Raw genomic sequence first — 16,947 nt, forward strand, 5'->3', positions numbered from 1 at the left:
CTGGCTCTTCCAAGGAGGACGTTTGCACTGCCTTGCTCATCCCTGTGTGTGGTTTTCCCCCTGCCTGGCACAGGGTAGTTTGGGAGCTGAAAAACAAGCCAGGAACCCCCTCCCTGCACCCTGTGCTGCCCCACGCTCCTTTCCCAGGGGAAAATTGAGCAGAAAAGAAAGATGCTGCAGGCTGAAAACCAGAGAATCCAACTTTATTTACGAAATTCTCACCCAGAAGGGAGCCCTCACCCTCCCAGTCCCTCTGTGTCCAGACCCTGCCCCATCCACACGTGGAAGGCAGAGCCCAGGATTCTGCAGAAAATGTGGAAAGGCTGCTGGAGACAGAGCTGGAAGCTGGGATAAAAAAAAAAAAGGAATGTCATCTGAGGATGGCTGGGATGGAGCTTTGCTCCTGGCCTGACACATCTGCCTAGTTTTGAAGCAGGGAAAAACTGAACAGACGAGTGGGAAGCAGGGGCTGGTGCTCAGTGTCTGCGAGGGAGGGTGGAATACTGGGATTTGAGTAACTTCCAATTATTATCCTCTCCATGGCATTTGCTCCCTGCAGATCTCAGCATCGCCAGGGGGTTCTCAGGGAAGTTGTCAGTGTTTTAGTGGAGCTCTGAGGGTTTCACCTCCAGGAAAAAGGGCTCATCATCCTGCTGAGCTCACAGGGACCTCTTGCCCAGGAATGCAAAATTGTCAGAGTTTTTCTTCTAAATGGTACTGAGACAGACCTTGAGAAACAATTCCCTCTGTGCAGGGAGGAAAAAGAGCCTCATTCTTTGGCTTCTTGTGGAAACAGAGTGGAAAAAAGAAAAAAAAATAATGGAGGAAAAATAGACTTTGCCACAGAGGAGGTCGCAGGGATGCCGGGAACACACAGGGATGGTGCACGGGGTGTATCCATGCTCCACTTGATCCTTGCTTCCCCATCATCTTGATGATCTCTGGCAATAGGAACAGAGGGGATGGCAAATTTCCTGGATCTCTGTGAGCTAGGCACACCTGGCTCATTCATATCTGCTTCCACTCCAGCTGTTTTTACAGCAGGCAGGGCATCAGAATCAATCCCACATCTGCTGCAAGCAAATCCCAGCTGGGATCCCAGCAATTTTAAGTGATTTTTCCCAGAGCTGAGGGTCTGGGATAACAATTATTTTTCATATCCAGGGCAGAATAAGAGAAAAATTTGCTTGGAATAGTCTTTAAAACATCTGGAAAGGGAAGTCTGGGAGCTCAAACAGCAACCTGAGCTCAGGCAGAAGCTGAGGGGGGGTGGGGGGCACATGTTTGTCTGGCCAAACTTGGAAATTTGCATTTCAGTTCTGACCTACCCATGTCTGTCAGTCCAGGGAGTGTTCTGAGCTTTCCAGAAATCCATCCCATTCCCACATGGAAGCTGAGCCCTTCTGAACTCATTCCTTAGCTTATTCTTGGAGTTAAGCACCATCTCTCTGCAGTTGCCACCCACACCCTGATGGGCAGGAAGTAACTGGGCCCAAATCCATCTGCTCCTCTCGATCAGGAAATGGCACAGGTCGCCCAGAGAAGCTGAAGCTGTGGCTGCCCCTTCCCTGGGATTGTTCCAGGCCAGGTTGGATGGGGCTTGGAGCAACCTGGGATAGTGGAAGGTGTCCCTGCCCATGGCAGAGGGTGGGAACTGGATGATCTTGAAGGTTCCTTCCAGCCCAACCCATTCTCTGTGGGTCCTGACAACCAGAAGCAGCTGAAGGTGAAAAACATCTGCTTAAACATCTGGAAACTGGAGATCTGTGGGGTTTAAGTCCAGGTGTCCAAACTCTTGGCTTGAATCCAGCATTGAAGATGGGGTGAAGCTGCATGTCAGCAAAGAAGGACATTCCCAAAGCATCTAAGAGTTCATGAGGCAGCTCGGCAGGGAGAGTGGTGGGCTTTCAGCTGGAGCTGGGACTCTTGTGACCTCACAGGGAGCACTGGAGGACCATGCCAGCCACCACAGCCACCAGAGTCAGCGCTGCGGAGCTGCTCCTCACCCCACTGCTGCTCTTGGTGTCATCCATGCACAGGTCGGTGTAGCAGCAGGATTTGGGCTTGGATGACCCTATCCCGTTGTCTGGGAGGCATTCCTCCTCACAGGCTCTGGTCACGGTGATGTTGCCAAAAAAAGGATAACCTGGGAGAGGTGGATTGGAGAGGAGGAGGAGGAGGTGAGAGAGGGGAAAAAATAGTGAAGGAAAATGGGATTGAAAAACACTGACAGAGGAGGTGTTGGACATCCCTAATCCATGGGTGCCTCTAATCCAGCCTGTTTTTTGTGGGAACGGGTCTGCCAGTTCTCTCTGCTGACTCTCTGTCACCCTCCTGCTCCTTCCAAAATCATTCCAGCATGGACAAGGGACACAATTCCCTGTAGATGTTTGCACCATTGATAAATTCAGGGTCCACAGAGATATTGGGGTAGGAAAGGCAACACAGAGGGAACAAGTGCAGTGTGTCTTGATACTTCACCTTGAGGCTCCCAATCTGATGGGTTTCTCTCCTTCCCTCTTTGAAGTGGGATAATTTCATCTGGGTTTTTATAGAGCCGTTAAAGGATAATCCAAGCTGGGCCTGGGACAGGGAGAGGGAAGTGTGGCCAGTGGATTGAGGGAGATGATTCTCCCCCTCTGTTCTAGTGAGACCCCACCTGAAGAGCTGCCTCCAGCTCTGAGGTCCTGACACGACACAGACGGGGAATTGTTGGAACAGGTCCAGAGGAGGCCACGGAGATGCTCCAAGGGTTGGAGCCCCTCTGCTCTGGAACCAGGCTGGGAGAGCTGGGAATGTCCAGCCTGGAGAAGGGAAGGCTCCAGGGAGACCTCAGAGCCCCTTCCAGTGCCTGAAGGGGCTCCAGGAGAGCTGGAGAGGGACTTGGGACAAGGGATGGAGAGACAAGACACAGGGAATTGCTTTCCACTGCCAGAGGATGGGGTTAGATGGGATTTTGGGAAGGAATTCTTCCCTGTGAGGGTGCTGAGGCCCTGGCACAGGTTGCCCAGAGAAGCTGTGGCTGTCCCATTCCTGGAAATGTCCAAGACCAGGTTGGACGGGGTTTGGAGCAACTTAGTCTACTGGAATGTGGGGGTTTGGAGTACAATGATCTTTAAGCTCCCTCCCAACCCATCCTGGAATTCCCAGATTTCCCTCAGGGGGAGTGGTGGGACTCACCTATCTCCACGGAGTGCAGCGTCGTGGTGCACACGGTGGCTTTCGGGGAGCACACAACGGCTGTCTTGCATTTGGAAATGTCGGTGGGCTCCTTGCACGTGTAACATCGCAGGGACTGGGCTGCAGAGGGGACAGAAGGGCTCTGAGGTGACGCAGCAGGGAAGATGGACCCAAATCTGCAGCTTTTTTGACCAAAACGCAGCAGTGTCTGCATTAAGCATGTCTGGAGGCAATGGCAAAGTTTGGATATGCCAGGGGAGAGAAGACCAAATCCCAGCACTGGAGGACAAGGGTGGTGCAGGAGCTGGGCCTGGGCATGGGACTCATTTGGAGGCTCAGCAGCCCAAAAAAGAGGGATTTAGAACAAGAGGGAACAAACTCCTCTTGTTCCTTGAGGAGCTTTGGTAGGTCTGAGCATCCTCTGTAAGAATTTAGCCTGGAGAAGAGGAGGCTGAGGGGAGGCTTTTTGGGATCTACAGCTTCCTCATGAGGGGAAGTGGAGGGGCAGCACTGATCTCTTCTCCTGGAGCAGTGACAGAATCCAAGGGAATGGCCTGAAACTGTGTCAGGGGAGGTTTAGGTTGGATATCAGGGAAAGGTTCTTCCCCCAGAGTGTTCAGGCAGTGGAACAGGCTCCCCAGGGAATTGTCATAGCATCAAGAGTTCAGGAAGTGCTTGGACAACGCTCTCAGGCATGGGGTAGGATTGTTGGGATGTCCTGTTCAGGGCAAGGAGTTAGGCTTTGATAATCCTTGTGGGTCCCTTCCAAATGAGGCTATTCCGTGATTGTAAAAACCAGCTCCTCCTGCTGACAGCAGCATTCCCCAGCAGTTCCCCATCCCTCCCCTCACAGCAACAACTCCTTGCTGATTGTTTAAGGGGAATTCTGCAGGAATCAGTAACTGAGAGCAGGATTTAAATTTCAGAGCTGTACCAGAGCTCCTGAGGGCTGAGTGTGGCCTCAAAACCACTCTCATCAGGGGCTACTGCTGCTTTGAAAAGAGATGATGCACAAACCCTTGCTGGCTGCCACCTGAGGGAGGGACATCTCTAAATATGCAAATCTTGGTCACAGCAGCTCTCGAAAACCTCACTGCTGCCCATCCACAGCCAGCAGACACTGAGAGTGTGGATTTTCCAAAGTCCTGCTGCTGTGGCTTGATGACAAAATCCAGTCTGGTTTGAGATTTTCTACCCTACCCTCCTTCCACCTGCTGAAAAGAACCTGAAAGCGTCCAGTGCCATCTATTGGTAAAAATTCACACTGTCGCTGTTTTTTTGTTCCCGTTCTGCTGTCAGAGGAACCTCTGGGGCTTTGTGATAAGGATAAATATTTTTGAAGGCATTTGTTTGAGCACCTGACTTCAGAAGGAATTTTAAGGCGTCTACTCCTCGCAGCAGCTCCTTTGGAAAATTCAGCTGTGGGGTAGAGGCTCCACAGTGCCAAACTTCTTTTAGTCTCTTTGCACTAGTAGAAAAGATTTTTTTCATGGGAGTATTTCAACGTTCTTGTGGCCAAACTCCCTGTAAGCAGGGGTTTATCCCGTGTTTATCCCAGCTCAGGACCTCACTAGATCCCTTGCCAATGATCCATGAGAGGTTGTTGTATATTTTAACAGAGGTAACACATTGTCAGCAATCATTTGGATGCCTGTGGATGTGCAGGATGGATGGATGGATGGATGGATGGATGGAGCAGTTCTGGCTCCAGGCACTTGAGAAACTACCCTGCAACCCTTGGGGTGAGATGGTTTCCATTTACAAACCTCGACATTTTCATGGATGAGCTGGGAAGTGCCTTGGGGGAATTAATCCCGGTCAGAAACAGGTTTAAGGAAGGAAAACCTCAACCCCCTCATCTTTCATTGACTCTGGCTGGGGCATTTAGAGGCCATGGGTTTTGTGGGAAGGTTGCATGGAAGAGGAAAGCCCAAATCCATAAGGAGTGGGACAGGAGAACAGGGACAGCTCTGTGTCCTGATCTGAGCCAGTAATTCCCTGCTCCTCACTGTCCAACAGGACCTTCTGTTCCTTGATACCAAGCCTCAGGAATATGAACAGTCAGAGACACATCCCTCAGCCACAACAGGGGTGTCTAGACCAGCTGCTTCCTCTGGATCATCCCCCAAAAAATATTTCTGCCTGATTTCAACTATAAAGCAAGGAGTTGATAACTCTGTTCAAATTCTTTGAGACCTCGGGTGGTTTCTCAGAAATTCCGTTAAATCCAAGACAGGGCTTCAGGTGGAAAGGTTTGATCCCTGCCCAGGCTGCTTTTCCTTTGGGATCTTCCAGGGTCCCATGGAAACAGCCTGAGGATCTCTGGGGCCCATGGGCTGTAGGTTAAATCCCTGTGGGCTGGTGTCATCCCTGGAATGCCTGTTCCAGGCAGGGATGTAGCTGCAGTTGGTCACATCTCCACAGAGGAAGGACACAGCGATGGCCAAACCCTGCTGCCAGGTTGCCCAAGATCCAGACCCATCACAGACCCAGGGGAACTTCCCATTTCAGCCTGAAATAAGGGAAAATCCTGGAGCTGGGGGTTTAATAAAGCTTTCCAATGTCCTTGGAGGTATTTCTCATACCCCCCCACCCTTATTTATATTGAAGTTTCACCTTCTGGCTTTCAGCACCTCCAGCAGACAGCTGGGAGGTTTTAGGGATGTCAGGAGCTCGGGATGGACATATCCTACCCCATTCCTGAAGGAACAGGGTGGCAGCTCAGGTAGAGCTCTTGCCCAGGCTGGTCCTGCCCTGTGCCTTGTGGTTGTCCCCTCCATCCCTGGCTACGGATGACAGGTACATATAAAATATCCAGAGGACGTGCATCGTTCCCTGTCAGGCATCACAGCTATTCCCACCAGGAATGCATCTCCCCTTTCCCATTTCACCCTCTCCTTTGACCTTCTTCTACACAAAAAGCATCTTTTCCCCTACCTGGGGGTTACCAGGTCTTTCCCCTCCCTCCCCTCCCCCGGGTGAGGAGACCCTGGAGTTTTGGGAATGAGGAGCTCTTACCCAACTCCACAAATGCCAGGCCCAGCAGGAATCCCACCAGGAGTTTCTTCATGCTGAGAGCAGATCCAGGCAGCCAGGACAGGTCCAGAGAGCTGCTCCCAGGGAGCTTTATATATTTTCCCACCCTCCACCACCTGCTGTTGATGCTGTGGGCGGATTCCCTTGGGGTGATCAGGGGAGAGCCCAGCTCCAGTCTGGATTGGGATTTGCAGAGGAACGAGTTCTCTGATGAGGTGACATCACCGCAACGAGCAGACTCCTGCCATGCCTTGGCTCTTCCCTAGGTTTATGTCCTGGGGCTGGTCCCATGGAAAAGGAAAAACACGGCTGGCACTGCAAGGTGTGGCCCCATGCCAGGGCTTGGATGGGAAATGTGACAAGGTTTGTTTGCTCCTTCCAGTCTGGCTCCACAAGCCCAGAGCTGGCTTGTGTCACACGTGTTGCACTGGCCAACAACTGTCAAAGGGCAAGTGGCAGCAGGCTGGGCTTCCACGTGCTTTGGAGAAATGATTCCATGGGCTGGCAGGGCTGGGGTTGCCCAAAGATGTCTGTTTTCCCAGATCCAGTTCAAAACCAAGCCTGGTTTCTGGATCCCTTGATTATTAACTGAGCTGCTGGGTGCAGGAATGACTTGGAGGGCAGTGGGATATGGTGTTTCAGGTCTGGAATTGGGATAAATCACTTGGTCTCAGGTCCTGGGTCATGCTGGAAAAGCAGAAAGCTCATCCTTCCTTTGGAAAGCTGTCAATTATTTACCAAATTTTATCCTGAAGCTGGGAAATAAACCCAACATGGAGCAATTAATAAATTTTCCCACTCCAGCACCTTCCTGATAGCGAATTACACTTTATCCACATCAAGGCAATCCTTCAAATGTCATAATTTATTTTGCATCTTATCCCTTAGCTTCAAATGCTTGGAGCTGGGGAGAAATTATTTACTTCTCCATTTGGATTGAGCTGCTGGTATTTTATATTTCACAGGAAAAGCTGATAGAATTTTGGTTGGGTTTGTTGTGTTCCAAATTGGAAAACCCCAGAGTTGTGCAATTTCCCATAAAACAGCTGAATAAGCCAAAGTGGAAAAGTTTGTGAATCACTGTAGCACTTGGGGATTTTAGGGATGGAGATGGGGTGAGTGAAGGTGCTTTAATGAGGTGCTTTGCCTGTCACAGACTTGTTACGACAACACATGTGGGAATATTGCTGCCAGTCCCAGCAGCCTCTCCTCCTTCCCAGATGGAGGATGGCTCCCAGTAACCTGAGAAGCATTGCTAATGAAAATTTCCACAGCCACGGATGACACAAAGCTGACAGAGCTGTGGGAAAGGGAGAGAAAGACCTACACCCTAATCCTTCTCTATGAGAGCGAAAATGTTCCTTTTTTTTATCTTCCTGTGCTCTCTGAGTTCAGGGACTAAAAGATCCTGGATAAAACATAATTTCCTGGGCAGACAGGAAAAAATCCACTGGGTGAAAGCCACCAGACCTGGTGACATCCAGATCCTTGCTCGGAACTGGGCAGCTCAAGGCACATTTGAGCAATATCCTAATTAACAGCTGTGAAACTGGAAAAAGATCCAGTGCTTTCAGCATTCCAGAGGGTTGTGCCTCAAATGGGAAAGCACAGTGGGGTTGGCACAGTAAAGCTGCTTTGTGCAGTGGAAATGTCCATGGAGACATCCTCTAGTACCTGAAAGGCATTCCATACCGGGAAATTTTTGGGATAAATCTGTTTAGCTGAAGGAATAGGGATAGAAATACTTAACCACTGTCTCAACTCTGTCTTAAAGGGTTGGAAAGGTTGGAGATCTTTCCATAAGGCAGAGCACTGGCAAAACACCAGAGCTCCTGCAGAGGGGCTGAGTGTGCAGCGGTGCCAGAAAACTTGGGAGTGTTCCAGTAAAATTGTGGAGGCAAGGAAAGACCTTTAAGGTCTCTTACCTTCAAGGCATTCCTTGATCTAAAGATAGTCAGGAGCCTACAGAGAGATGGAGCCCTGGAAATAAACCCCAAACCCAACCCAAACAACCACAGGTAATGTCCAGGCGTGTGCTGGGGTGGAAGGGAGGCTGATTTTGGAAGTGGCAACACCCTCCTGGCTTCCCAGGTGGAATTCCACTGCCACTGTCATGAACAAAATGGGGAACCTAATGGAAAAAAACCAAAACAATGATGAGGAGAATGGGTCAAGATTCACAGCAAAAGATGATGCTGGAAAACATTTATATTTTATCTTGGCAGAGTTAAGACAAACCTAAGTTAAATGAGACTGGAAATTGAGGTTGGATCTTAAACACTAAAAAAATTTGGATTATTTCTGTAAGCAAAGGTAGGGGAGAAACCTGATGTGCTTTAAACCTGATAAATATGTGGAAGCTGTGGTTTGACAGAGCAGTTAGGCAAGGCTTAGACAGCTTGTAGGACTCAGGAGTCCCTAAAAATTCCCTTCTGTCTCTGTCAGGGGTGGAATAAGCCCTGGGAAAGATTTTGAGCACTGACTGACAGGAGGCAGAAGGGACTTTGGTTGAAATGTCACTTTGGGTCTGGAGAGCTGAGAATATCAACGAGGCGTGGTGTGTAAGGGAGAAAAGTTTGTGTGCCAAAAGCCTTCAGGAATTCTCAGTGGGATCAATCCAAACCTTCTCCCAGCCTGTCCCTGGGAGACTGATCTAATTTATAATGTGAGACAGGAAGATATAATATCTCTCTGCTTATCACAAATACTAGGAAAGGCGGATGGCAGAAATTCAGTGTTTACAGGTAAGAAGGTGAAGTGCCTCACCTGCTCTGACTTCCCTTACAGTAAATTCATGTTTGAATGATAAAACCCCACGTTTTTATGAGCTGTTCTGTGGCAGGGAGTGAACACCAAGCTTTGCTCAGCTGTTCCAGTTGTTGATTATCAGCCACATGTGAAATTAGTCCTGTGTAAAATATTTCTACTCTGATTTATGGAGTCCCTACAGCCAGTGGCTCTTGTTGCACCTCTCTGCTAAATTTAATTTCTCACTGCTTCAATTTTCCTCTTCTCCATAGAAATATATTTTTTCTGGGATATCCTTTGGATAGACTTTGTTGGGCTCTCTGACTCCTTCTCTGGAAAGTCTGTTCCCAAAGCTTTAATCCTTCTGATTGTCCTTCTCTGAACTCCCTCTGTTTCACCACCTTCTCTCCTACATTGTTCAGCACAGATATGGACATTTTCTTGAGCCATTCCATAGAATCCCAGAATGTTTTGGGTTGGAAGTGACCTTCAAGATCACCCAGTTTCAATCCCCTGCAGTGGTCAGGGACACCTTCCACTATCTCAGTTTGCTCCAATCCCTCTCCAATCTGGTCTTGGACGCTTCCAGGGCCGGGGCAACCACAGCTTCTCTGGGCAACCTGTGCCACCCTCCCAGGGAAGAATTTCTTCCCAATATCCCATAAAACCCACTCTCTCTCAGTTTGAAGCCATTCTCCCTGGTCCTGAAACTCCATGCCCTTGTCCAAAATCCCTCTCCAGCTCTCCTGGAGCCCCACTTCAGCTACTGAGAGCTCACAATAAGGTCAGCCCAGAGCCTTCTCCTCTGCAATTCCAGGAATAAACAGAATGGATCCATCTGCCATGTTACAAACGCCAACCAAGCCAATCTGACACCGTGGTCATGTCACGGTAACCATGGCATCAATCTACATGACATTGACGTCTTTCCTGAGAGCTGATTTGCAGGATGGAGTCTGCTCCATTTTCCATCTTTCAGATTCCCGAGCATCTTGGTGACAACTGGTTTGCAGGAAAACACAGATACTGTTGATCATTACACTGAGTCACCTGGAGCTCAGCTCCTGTGATTCCAGAGGGGTAGAATTTTTGCCAGGGGACTTTTTGGATGCTCCACCATCTTCACGTGTGACTCAGTAGCGGGGAACCTCTCTGCCCGTGCCCGTGGCTGCGGCGATGTTTGACGATCCAATGGAAGTTCCACCTCTCATGGGTGTGTGTCAACAAACAAGGCTTTGGGCTTGCTGGGGTGGAGTTGGTCTCCACCCTCCTGATGAAACTCTGCCACCGAGCAAGAAGGAATTCAGGTTTTGTTGGGCTGGAAAAGGGTGAAAATGTGAGCAACCTTCTCCAAGGAGCTCTTTAGGTCTGTCTTCCAGGGGCTGTTTGATTTTAATGTTTCTCCTCCATGGGGAGTATCCAAAAAAAATCCAGATTCACAGCTGTGGTTCAGTCTCTAGAGAGCTCCTACCTCTTATTTTCTGTGTCTGGGTTTCACTTTGCTGCTTTGCCTCCCCCTGTCTGAAGATGTGAGGTGAGAAGTTGAACCTCTCCAAGCAGAGAAGGGAACTGTACTCGCATCTCCCAAATTCTGGCTTAAGCTCACTAATCCAGAGGCTAAAAAGGATGGGAGGAAAGATTCCAGACTTGCTGGATTTGTACAAAAAGATTAGTGTTCAGGGCTCTGAGAGGAAAAAAAAAAGGGAGTCCAGGGATATGGTCATGTGAAGGTTGGAATCATTGAATCATGGAATGGTTTGGGTTGGAAGGGACTCTAAATCTCATCTCATCCAACCTCCCAGCCATGGGTAGGGACACCTTCCACTACACCAGGTTGGTCAGGTTCCTCTTCTTCCACCCAGAGGACTGAGGACTATTCCTTCAGGCATCGCCTGTGTTTAGTCCACCCTGGGAATGTAGGTCCCCTCAAGCATTTTCAGAAAACAGCAAAAATATCCAAGATGTGATTCTGGATTGGATCCCAGAGGGATGAATATCCACAATTCAGGCATTTCAGGCTTCCTTTAAACTGTCCTACCATGGACTTGAGAGATGTATAGCTAGTGTAAAGTGGTCCCTGAGTGTGTTATGTCCTGAACCCACTGGATTTGTTCCAGGGAATGCCCAGGCACACTCTGAGGGCCAAGGATGTTTCCAGAAAGGTCATTCTGGTGGGAAGGATGAGAAATTCAGGCACGAGCTGTGACAGCTGTGATCAGGATCAGAGAATGGATCCTGATCCCTTTTAAAGACCAGCAATGTCACAACCTGGATGTGTCCTCAGGTGCAAACCTCTTGTGTCCCTCATTCCTGTGTGATTCCCTTTTCCATCCCAGAGACAGTTGCTGCCAACCCTACATGAAAGTCCAAGTGACCCATAAATCCACATGTAGGGAGCCTTTGGCCATGTGATTTTCCACATGAAATTTGGATGATTTGGAATAATGGGATTGTTAAAGTTTGGAAAAGACCTCTGAGATCACCAAATCCAGCCACCACCATGTTCACCATTAAGCCAAGTCCTCAATTGCCAGATCGCATGGTTTTTTGAACACTTCCAGGCATGGTGACTCCACCATTTCCCTTTTCTGATGCTTGAACACTAAAAAAGCCAAGGCTGAAAGATGCTGGGAATATTCCTGGGAGCTGCTGTTGGCTGGGAGTCTCCAATATCTTTCTCCACACTTTAATCAGCTGATGGGACTGTCGATCTCTTATCAACCTTCTGCGGTACAAGGGCAACGTGCAGAGACTGCCCAGTTACAGAGCTACTTCCTTCCCTTTATCAGGATGATTTTCCCTCTTTATCAACTTTGATTGTGCATAGAAAGGAAACAGAGTCCTCGCTGTGAACTTGTCACTTGTCAAACCCAGCGACCATCCCCGAGTCTGTGACTGAGAAGTGCCTGACATCACTTTGTCAGCCCTCAACATCATCAGCAGTGCCTTTGACTGGCAGGCTGGCAGCAAAGTCTGTCACCAGATACAGACCTGGGTGAGTCAATCTAAATAAGTAACCCCTGCTAAGTAATAAAATTATCCTGTGCTGGGTGTTGCCATGGGGATCCAGCACAGTAATGGGAATAGCGTGACAAGGAAGCCAATTCCCGTTGTCGGGGTCTGTATGGTCAAGGCATCAAGTTGGTGGGAGCACCAATTAGCAGAAAATGCAGCAGAAATAACCTTTGAAAATTTGCAGAGTCACAGACAGATTGAAGCAGGACAAAAAATCCTGAGTGGGAGCCACCTGGCCTAAGTACAGCCTTTCTTCTCTACCGTAGGAGGCTCCTGGGTGACTCATCGGAGCTGTTTCTTTTTCCAGTTGGGCAGACAGCTCCAAATCTCATCAGACAAAAGCTTCATCAAAAAGTGCATGGCACCGGGGATTACCTACTTCCCTTCACTGGCTTTAGAAGGAAGCCTGCAAGGGTGGAGGTGAGGTCACCTGGAGGCCTCTTCTTAGTAAATGCGTATGTTTTGTCATGGAATCATGGTGTGGCTTATGTTAGAAGGGACTTTAAAAACCATCTTCTTCCAACCCCTGCCATGGGCGGGGATACCTTTCACTATCCCAGGTTGCTCTGAGCCCTATCCAGCCTGGCCTCAGACACTTCCAGGGATCCAGGAGCAGCCACATCTTCGGGAATTCCATTCCAGGGCCTCAGCATGCTCGCAAGGAAGAATTTCTTCCCAATATCCCATCTAACCTTGCCCCCTGGCAGTGGGAAGCTATTCCCTGTGTCCTGTCACTCCATTCCCTTTTCCAAAGTCCCTCTCCAACTCTCCTGGAGCCCCTTCAGGCGCTGGAAGGGGCTCTGAGCTCTCCCTGGAGCCCAGCACTCCCATCCTGGCTCCAGAGCAGAGGGGCTCCAACCCTTGGAGCATGGAATGATCCAAGCATGGAATGATCCTTGGATCCAGCATCTCTGTGGCCTCCTCTAGACTTGCTCCAGCATCCCCACATCCTTCTGCAGTTGGACTCCAGAGCTGGATGCAGTGCTCTGAGCAGGATCTCGCCAGAGTGGAGCAGGGGGGCAGAATCCCCCCCTCACCTACTGCCCACAGCTGCGGGGACACAGCTCAGGACACGGAGGAGTCTCGGGTCTGCCTTTCCCTGGCAGAACAACTCTCAGGCACACACTGGGATCCTGTGCAGGGCCAGGAGGTGGACTCGGTGATCCTTGCAGGTCCCTTCCAACTCTGGACGTTCCTTGAATTTTGTCAATCGATCCCAGCAGAACCAATCTCCTTCCTCATCCATCCACCTGTCCAGCTTCAGTGACCACATCCAATGCTCTCTCCGTTTGTTGTCCTACTTCTTGGTATCCTACATAACTCCAGAGCAGTTTGGCTTTGCCAATTAATTTTGATTTAATATGACTTCAGCTCCTTTTACCCTCCTACACCACAGACCAATCGTGTCTCTCCTTCCTCGCCCATCCCTTCCCTCCCTGCTGAGATGTTTTTGAGGTGGCACACCCTGATTTCTGGGATCAGGAGCATAACACACTTGGAATAATATTGTCCCCTCATTCAGCTGGGTTTTGGGATGATTTGGTTTTAGATAAGCAGAAGAATGTTGATATATGGTTGATAAATAGATAAATATGTTGATATCCATGTATATTTGTTGATATCCAGAAAAAGGAAAAGTGAACTGGAGGTTCAAGGACATGGATGCAAAGTGTGAAACTTGTGGTTCACTAAAATCAAAGATTCAGAAACCTCTTTTTTTTTTTTTTTCCATAAAAATGAAGAAAAGTGGAGACAAAAATCTAGAAGAGTAACTGTGGCCTGACGTGGGTGAATAATTTCAAAGATTATTCCAGGAATGAGAGGGAAGCCTAAAGGAATGGATGAAAAATGGAACAGCAGACAAAACAACATGGGGCAGGTTAAGAAATGTATAAAGTAAAAACTTGCAATAGTCAAAATTACTTAGATTTCAAAAAAGACATTGAATGTTACTTATTCACTTATTTAAAGTGAATTATTTAAGGTTATTTAATTAATATGTAAAATTATTTAGCCTTTAAATTGAGAGGCAAAATAAAGTAGTGATAGATGAAAACTGAATATTAAATTAACCACTTGTTTATTCAATATATAAAATGCTTTTGATTTTGGGGGTAAAGACGGCATAGAAAAAGATGTCCAGAAAAAGAAACGACCACAGCTAAGGTGGAACAAAAAAATTCAATGTATTCAAGCTAGGACAAAGGAGGACAGGATGTTTTCCATCCCAGAACTCTTGGAGAACTGAAATACAGATCAACAGGTCCAGATCCACTCCCAAATATTTATAAATTGGTCAAGGAAGAATGATGAGGTCAGAAATTAGCACCTAAATTAAAAAGATGAGGGGTAACCGCCTCTGTCTGGCCTCAATAGAATGGCAGGAGTGAAAAACAAGGTTTAAAGGAAGGAAAATAATAAAAAACCCAGGACAATACTTAAAATCCAATGTTGTATTTGCTGTTTTCATGTTAAAGTCAGATTATCATGACTTTAGCAAAGTAATAACACAGAGTAACGTGGGAATATTTATTAAGATGACATGGATAGAAATTAAATTGATATAAAATGGGTGAGAATTTTTTAAAGCTTGGCAGTAGAGGAGCTGGAAATATTTAAAGTGTTGGGAGTGAGATATGAGCCTGGGGAAATTCATCAGCACCATTCTTCACTTTTGGGGTGCTCTTGCTTAATTTTTCCCGTTAAGACCTTGAAAGATGCCAAATAGGACGGGATTTACTGGTGGCGCAAGCTGGGGAAGCCTCAGCAGTTCCAGGAAGGATCAGGATATCCTGAACAACCAGGTAGCTTGGATGCAAGTCACGGATTAAATAGGATCATCCACCACGGTAAGTCAGTCGTACAAGCTGTAAACGAGGACGTCGCCTGGAAATGTTTGGGAGATGAAAGACGCGGGAATTCCTGGGTGATCCCGGGCAGAATCTCTGATCCTGATGGAAAGGTGTTGTGGCTGGGGCTGTGTCAGCAGGGACAGTGCAGGGACATCATGCAAGGCACCACTCGCAGCACCAGGTGCATTTCCCCACCTGTGGCTGAGGGACCTGAATTCCCATCCAAAGGATCACGGGGAGTCGAGAATGGAAGGAACACAAAGCTAAAAAGAGAAGATTTAATAAAGAGGGAGAGTGGCAGATGTTGATAGGACAAAGGGGAAATGGTTTTAAACTAAAAGAAGATTTACATTGGAATTTGGGAAGAAATACTTCCCTGGGAGAGAGGTGAAGCACTGGATTAAGTTGCCCAGAGAAGCTGTGGCTTCCCCATCCTTGGAAATGTTCCAGACCAGGTTGGACAGGGCTTGGAACAACCTGGGATAGTGGAAGGTGTCCCTGCCCACGGCATGGGATTGGAACTAAATGGCCTTGAAGGCCCCTTAAACCCTAAACCTTTCCATGATTCTAAAAGAGATGGTATTTCTTAGGAGAAGGAGAAAGGATTCCTGAATATGGGCACACTCAACAGCAGGGAAGAATTGCCTGAGATAAGAAAAATAAGAATAAAATAGTCCTTCACTTCTCCATGTAAGTGTTCCAGGTTTAGTGCCAGCCTGGGAGCTCTCAAGGCTGGAGAACTGATCCACGTTCATGACTGGAAAATTGGGATGGAGAACAGAAGTAAAGGCTGGTTTGGACTGAAGGAATGTTTTTGCCAGACACTAGAGTGCAAAGGCTTTATGACCTCCCCAGCATCAACATTCCAGGAAAACCTTTAGTCTTGTCAGCCTCCAGTGCCCATCTGTCCATCCTGGATAGCTGTCCTGTCATCCAAGGATGTTGGGCCATGCCTCATTTGGGGTTCCAGGCTTGCAAATACGCCCCATAGCTAAAATAAAGAGTTTATGGACAGTGCTCAGCTCTGTGCACACTTGAATCCAGCTCTTCCACGCTCCACTGCTTTGGCAGTGCCAGGGCCCTGGCAATTCGTATTTGGATAACTCCAAGATTTGGAGTGGATGATGGAGGAAGAAGTGCCCAGATAACATTTCCGCTGGGTTGGGGGGGTGGAACTGAGCAAGTTTGAAAGTTATTCCACGAGTGAGTGAGGTGAGACTAAAATTTACACCTTGTTTCTGCTGAAAGCACTCCCAAATCTCATGGCAGCTCTGCCTGGATGGGGTTGGAGGAAGGTGACAAAGAAAATAAGGGTGACATTAGTGCAATATTCACTTGGCTGTGATGTGTGGGAACTGTTATCTTGGTGTACTATTAAATATATTGAAAGGCTCAGAGCGTTGGGATTGTAGAGTCTGTAGAAGAGAAGCTCTTTAGTGACCTGAGAGCTCCTCCCAGTATTCGAAGGAGCTCCAAAAAAGCTGGAGAGGGACTTGGGACAAGGGATGGAGTGACAGGACACAGGGAATGGCTTCCCACTGACAGAGGGCAGGGATAGGTGGGATATTGGGAAGAAATTCTTCTCTGTGAGGGTGGTGAGGCCCTGGCAGAGGTTTCCCAGAGAAGCTGTGGCTACCCCTGGATCCCTGGAAGTGCCCAAGCCCAGGCTGGACAGGATTTGGAGCAACCTGGGATAGTGGAAGTTGTCCCTGCCCACGGCAGAGGGCTAGAACTGGGTGATCTTTCAGGCCCCTTCCACCCCAAACCATTCCATGATTCTGAACCTGATATTGATGAAGTGGATTGGACCCTTCTCCTCTTGGGCTCCTCTTGGAGAGGCAGCCCTGTCATGTGGGGCAGAGCAGCACATCCACCCTTCACCAACCACCTTCACCAAGAGTCTGCATTGTCTCCTTGCCTCCTACATCCCTGGCTGTCCTCAGGATGCTGCCAGCCCCTAATCCCGCTGTTCGGTTGGAAAGAGGCAGCTGTGAATTCTACTTTAGACAGAGGATTTGGGCTTGTTCATGTCGACATCTTAATCCTGGAGCCAACAGAAGTTTCCCTGTCATTTCCATGATGCAAAGCTGTCCCCTGGCTTTTATTTCGTGGTGAA

General features: G+C 48.4%; 1 protein-coding gene across 1 annotated transcript; it reads right to left on the reverse strand.

The window, feature by feature from the left end:
- Positions 1–241: 241 nt before the first annotated feature.
- Positions 242–6,306, reverse strand: LOC102102979 (ly6/PLAUR domain-containing protein 2-like). The gene is made up of 3 exons (XM_005516873.3): positions 6,199–6,306; positions 3,181–3,300; positions 242–2,146 (listed from the first exon to the last, which is right to left on the reverse strand). Exons 1-3 carry the CDS (start codon positions 6,248–6,250, stop codon positions 1,935–1,937), a joined length of 384 nt encoding a protein of 127 aa, XP_005516930.3. The 5' UTR covers positions 6,251–6,306; the 3' UTR covers positions 242–1,934.
- Between the last annotated feature and the right edge of the window lie 10,641 nt (positions 6,307–16,947).

Source organism: Pseudopodoces humilis, chromosome 1 (genome assembly GCF_049639895.1).
Source record: "Pseudopodoces humilis isolate 2021_Gansu_Grassland_sample_001 chromosome 1, ASM4963989v1, whole genome shotgun sequence".
Taxonomy (NCBI): Eukaryota; Metazoa; Chordata; class Aves; order Passeriformes; family Paridae; genus Pseudopodoces; species Pseudopodoces humilis.

Coding starts and splice junctions, on each gene's coding strand:
- LOC102102979 (XM_005516873.3), bottom strand. CDS start 6,250: ATGAAGAAACTCCTGGTGGGATTCCTGCTGGGCCTGGCATTTGTGGAG. Junction 3,301..6,198: donor CCTGGCATTTGTGGAGTTGG/GTAAGAGCTCCT, acceptor TCCCCTCTGCAG/CCCAGTCCCTGCGATGTTAC. Junction 2,147..3,180: donor GCTGCACTCCGTGGAGATAG/GTGAGTCCCACC, acceptor CACCTCTCCCAG/GTTATCCTTTTTTTGGCAAC.